Below are 5,286 nucleotides of genomic sequence, written 5' to 3' on the forward strand. Positions count from 1 at the left end.
GATTCCAGTTAAATCAAACCGAAACCAAATTTGATGAATTGTTATCTATCTTAATAGTAAGGTTAATTAATTATATACGCTGTTTTTATTGCTGAAAGTCTTTAATACGTGACATAATATACCTTGCCTTGTTTTCTGTGTATAAGAACGAGTGTCAGACACTTCAGACGAATGAAAGCAACAAAAACACCAGGGTAGCCGCATAGTCATCGACACGACTGCGATCTGCCGGTACTGCGCGGGCTTCGGTGTTCTGTACGCCGTGCTGGGATTTGCTGGCGTGGAGTGAAGAATTGAACAAACAACGATTCCAAAGACGTAAGCTACTGCCCGCTATGACTGTTCACTGTGTCCGTTACAATCAATCCGTCCATTTCGCCTGTTCGCCATCTCCCACGAGGCACTCTCTAGTCACCTTTGCCTAGCGCGATCCGAAACAATGGACATTCGACACTTCTTCAAGCGTCAGCGGATGTGTGACGAAGTGTTATCAAGTTGTCCTGCTGAAGATCCTGGTGTGACATGTTTCAACGTTGCCACATCTGACCAAAGTGAAGCAAGCTTTCATCAGCAGACAGCAGCTGACATCGTCGAGTCTACGAAAGGGACTGCACCAACGGTGAGCTCCCACGACGTAGTAAGCTACGATGATTCCCCTTCCCCTTGTTTGGGTTTAAACCAAGGTGACTCCAGCAAGGAAGCAACTCGGGTCTTTAATAATTATGACTTGGGAGAGTTTCTAGACAAAGCTAAACACCCGAGCATCCCGGACTCTTTGAAGTTACGCCTTCTTAAAGACCCATGGACGCCAGATGTTAAGTACGACTTTAAGAAAGATGTAACATCTGTCAGAAGAAGTTTCCGCTACCAATGGCTGGCAGATTACTCCCCTTGGCTTGCGTACTCAGCGAAAGCGAAAGGCGCCCTTTGCCGTTACTGCGTCACTTTTCCCCCGAATGTTCACCGCGGCACTCAAGGTAGCTTTATCGTGCGTGCTTTCATGAACTACAAAAAGATGCATGAGGCGTGCAGGGATCACGTAAAGTCCCAATGGCACCAGGAAGCAATGGCAGCCTCACAAGACTTTATGAATGTAATGATGAGCAAGCAGCTACCCGTTGCACAGCAGCTGAACAGAGCACTGCATCACCAAGTTGAAAAGAACCGCGAGAAACTATTTCCTATAGTTTCCACCATCATCTTTTGCGCAACGCATGACTTGCCTATTCGCGGGAAGCAGTCTGACAGTGGAGTCTTCAACGATCTCCTTGATTTTCGGGTGGAAGCTGGAGATGCTCGACTTCAGGAACACTTCGCTTCTTGTGCTGTCAACGCAAAGTACACTTCTGTCCGGATCCAGAACGAGATCATCACAATCTGTGGCGACATCCTGAGAGAGCAAATTGTGTCCGAAGCTAACACAGCGTTGGCTTTCTCCGTCCTTGCGGATGAAACGGCGGACATTGGAGGAACAGAACAGCTGTCTATAGGGATTCGCTTTATTGACAAGGCGGGAACCGAGGCATTCGTTCGGGAGCAGTTTATGGGATTTTTAGAGCTGGAACAACTGAACTCCGCTTGCATCGGCGCTACAATCTTGAAGTTTTTGAAGGATGCCGGGCTGATTCTGTCGAACCTCGTTGGACAGGGATACGATGGATGCTCTACAATGGCTGGAAAAGAAGCTGGAGTAAACAGGATAATACAGAAAGAGCTTCCTAAGGCACTATTCTTCCACTGCGCAAGCCACAAACTCAATCTCGTGATCAACGATCTGAACGAGGTCTCTGAAATTCGAAACACGATAGGGGTCATAAAACAAACCATAAACTTCTTCCGTGAGAGCGTTCTCCGAAGGAAATTGGTGCCCAACATTCCGATGCTGTGTGAAACAAGGTGGTCTGCAAAATACAAGTCAATTCGGATCTTCTCTGAGCATTACGTGGCCATAGTCGAAGCGCTCGAGGACCTGGCATCAATGGAATCAAGCTCGAATGCTGCAACGAGGGAACGCGCTCATATCCTCCACTGCGCAACAACGAGCTCATCTTTCATCGTCTGTTTGCACATTGTCGCGAAGTACAGCGCACGGCTGGAACCCGTTACGAACATTTTGCAGAGTGTATCCATGAATTTCCATTCTGTACACAACCACATCACTGAGCTGCAGAATATTTTTCGCGGCCACCGGACCAACGCTGAAGAGCAGTTCTCGGATATCATGAAGACAGCAAGTGAAGCGGCCAATCATCTAGGCGTGTTGATATCTGTACCCAGACAAGCCTCACGGCAGGCGCACCGAGACAACTACGGGATACAGTTGCCGGAAGAGTATTACCGCGTGGCAATATATGTGCCGTACTTGGACTCTCTCAATGCTTCTTTGTCTCGCCGCTTTTCTGAAAGCAACAAGAAGAGCTACAGACTTCTCCAGCTGCATCCAGCAAGAATGAAGCACTTGAGTCGCGTTGAGTTTGCTGTTCTCGCCGATGAACTCCAAGGCTTTTACGGCATCGAAAACTTCAAGGAAGAGGGCATCTCCTGGTATGAGATGTGGCTCAACAGAACTGGGGACTGCTCAGAAATATCTTATCCCGAACTTCTGCTTCAGGCAAAGACGTTCTTCCCCGCTGTCGCAAACGCCATCGAGGTGGCTCTTGCCTTACCAGTTACCACCTGCACTGTCGAACGCTCGTTCAGTACACTAAGGAGAGTGAAGACGTGGCTACGTTCAACTATGAGGAACGATAGGCTGGACGGCCTTTGTATGATGAGCGTACACCGGGAGCGTGTAATGAAACACAAGGACGACTTTATCACCCGTGTAATCACGCAATTTGCCCAGAAAAATCCAAGGCGTCTGCAGCTGTTATTCAAGGAAGACTAACTACAGTCGCATGTTGGTGAACATTTTGTGTTGCGTGCTGGTCATCAGTTCGCGTGAGCCGCGAACTCACGTTCACAGAGACTTGGCACTCTTGTTGTCAACATATTTTTAATAATTTTTCTGCAATTTGAATAATTAAACTTAACGCTTTGTTCAATAACAAAATCCAGTCTATTTTTTAAGCTTGGCAGTTTACCTTGCCGTTTCTAATGTTTTTTTTTTTTATCCTTGAAGTTTACACCAGAAATCGCGCATCTTTGGCAATTTCTTTTCCCTTAACCTCCCCCCCCCCCCCCCTTTCCCCGGCCCTTTATGTGCACGGGTGCCCCCCCCTGGAAAAAGTTCTGTGGACGCCCATGTCTGGTGGCCAACAATAGCAGCGGAGATAACTGCCACAGTAAAGCAATGCAACGAATGCATCAAAACCACGTGCAATCGCAAGATGCCGCTTCTAAACACGGAATTTTGTGACCGAACACAGCAGCGCGTTGCAATGGATCTTTTCTACTTCAACAGCCACTGGTGGTTGATCATGACAGATTATTTCTCAAGGTACTCCGAGATAGCACGACTTAAGCCGATCGCCATTTTAAACCTCTTGTTCTGCCTTTCTATCGTGTCACCGTTCCCTGGCGCAACTTGCAACACGACTTGCAACACAAAGCACACAGCGAGACCGAATACCACAAGATGGCAGTTCTGGACGCCGACAACTTCGTACAAACCGCGCGAGGAGAGTCAGTCAAGAGAGGATGGACTCCGCTGCACGCTTGCAGAGGCAGACCAACCGGAAGAAGCTAATTTCAATAATATAAGTTGTATTATTTTGCGGGAGGCATGGCATACCTCGCAGAGGACATCGTGACGCCGGACCGCTCTCTTTGGAGAACCCTCTCGAAGATGACGGAAACTTTCGTGCACTGGTGCGCTTGAAAATTTGCAGCGGGAACGAACTTATCAGGGATCGCCTGGAGACAGCACCAGGCAACGAGACGTACCTAAGCCCACAAACACAAAACAAAATCTTGGTGGCGAGCAGCACTCTGGTTCAGCAGACCACCGTCAGTCGAGTCAACAGTGAGAAGTGCTTCTCCTTGCTTGCGGACGAAACAACAGACATTTCGGGTAAGAAATGTTATTATTATTGTTTATACTCCACCTCAAACTAAAGAGCTCTCCGGGGCGCATTTCTTGAACAATGTAGAACTACCGATGAGATTGCTCTAGCGAAAGCCACCAGAAAATTTTCGTGTTGCACGAGTCACGCAAGATATAGCACTTATATTTTTGTAAGTAAAAAAGGAGCCACGGGTGAGTTCAGGAGGGTACGTAATAGTTAAGCGCGACGACAAAAAAAAAGGGGAAAAAAATACAAGAAAAAGCTTTCAAATATTTCCGCGCCTTTTGCTTGCTTCGCTCTAAACTCCGCCCAAAAGCGATGAGACGGCATGTCTTCTTGTCCGTGTACGGTACGACACCCTAACAGTGGACACTGTCACAACTGCCATATTCCGCCGAGGGACGTACCTATTGCCGATTACCATTGACGAGTCGGTGGGCATTCGATGCAAGTCAAATGCAAGGCAAAGTAACTGTAAACTTCTGGCTATGTTAAGAAAATCGACAACACAAGGGAATAAGCTAAGAATCCAACAGTGAATACAAACTAGAGAGAAAGAGAGTTAACAAAAAAACGCCTTTGAGACTCGCTACGAAAGAAAGTTCACGAAGTCCAATATTCACCGGGACCCGCAGAATCGTCCATAGACTCCTCCCGATGCGTGGTCCGAGGTCCGAAGGGGCGACGCTGTCAAAAGCGTTTTGACGCGCTGATCACAGGACAGTCCCGGCATTCGTCGTGCTTGCCCCGTATACGACTTCGTAACAAGCGCGCAACCCGTTTCGAGCACTAGGTTTGCGACACGTCCGCAATTTCTACTCTCGCAGCGCCTTCGTCGCCCCGCCACGGAGAAGCGGTTCGTCGCTACCACGGTGGAAGAAACCCTTTATTTCTTTTTCCACGTGGTTGCAGAAGGAAGCGGGAGAAAGTGAAAACCGCATGCAGGAGGTTGTATTTATTTTACGGTAAGCGCACCGAAGGCTACCTTGCTCCTCGGTGCACTATCTTTTTCGTTGTCTTCGTCGACGACGCCCGGATCGTTTTTTCGAAAGGGCTATGGGATGACGCAATCCCACCGGCTAGGTGGCACGGGCATGCTGTACAGAATGCTTGGTAGCTACTAAAGTCACTATATAAGCTTAAGACCCACAGCATATGCGCTTCTGTGCAAACATTGAAAGAAAGCATAAGTTTGTTCTAAATCTTGTATAATTGACGATAGGGTACGCTTTTCAGGAACCGGGCAGATGTCTGTCTGCGTGCGGTACCTGCTGGACAA

General features: G+C 48.0%; 1 protein-coding gene across 1 annotated transcript; it reads left to right on the plus strand.

The window, feature by feature from the left end:
- The first annotated feature begins 439 nt into the window (after positions 1-439).
- LOC120846510 (zinc finger MYM-type protein 1-like) lies at positions 440-2,887 on the plus strand. Its single transcript, XM_040218293.1, has one exon. It carries the CDS (start codon positions 440-442, stop codon positions 2,885-2,887), a length of 2,448 nt encoding a protein of 815 aa, XP_040074227.1.
- The last annotated feature ends 2,399 nt before the right edge of the window (positions 2,888-5,286 follow it).

This window comes from Ixodes scapularis, unplaced genomic scaffold, assembly GCF_016920785.2.
Source record: "Ixodes scapularis isolate PalLabHiFi unplaced genomic scaffold, ASM1692078v2 PGA_scaffold0__279_contigs__length_252992795, whole genome shotgun sequence".
NCBI classification, from domain to species: Eukaryota; Metazoa; Arthropoda; class Arachnida; order Ixodida; family Ixodidae; genus Ixodes; species Ixodes scapularis.

Coding starts and splice junctions, on each gene's coding strand:
- LOC120846510 (XM_040218293.1), top strand. CDS start 440: ATGGACATTCGACACTTCTTCAAGCGTCAGCGGATGTGTGACGAAGTG.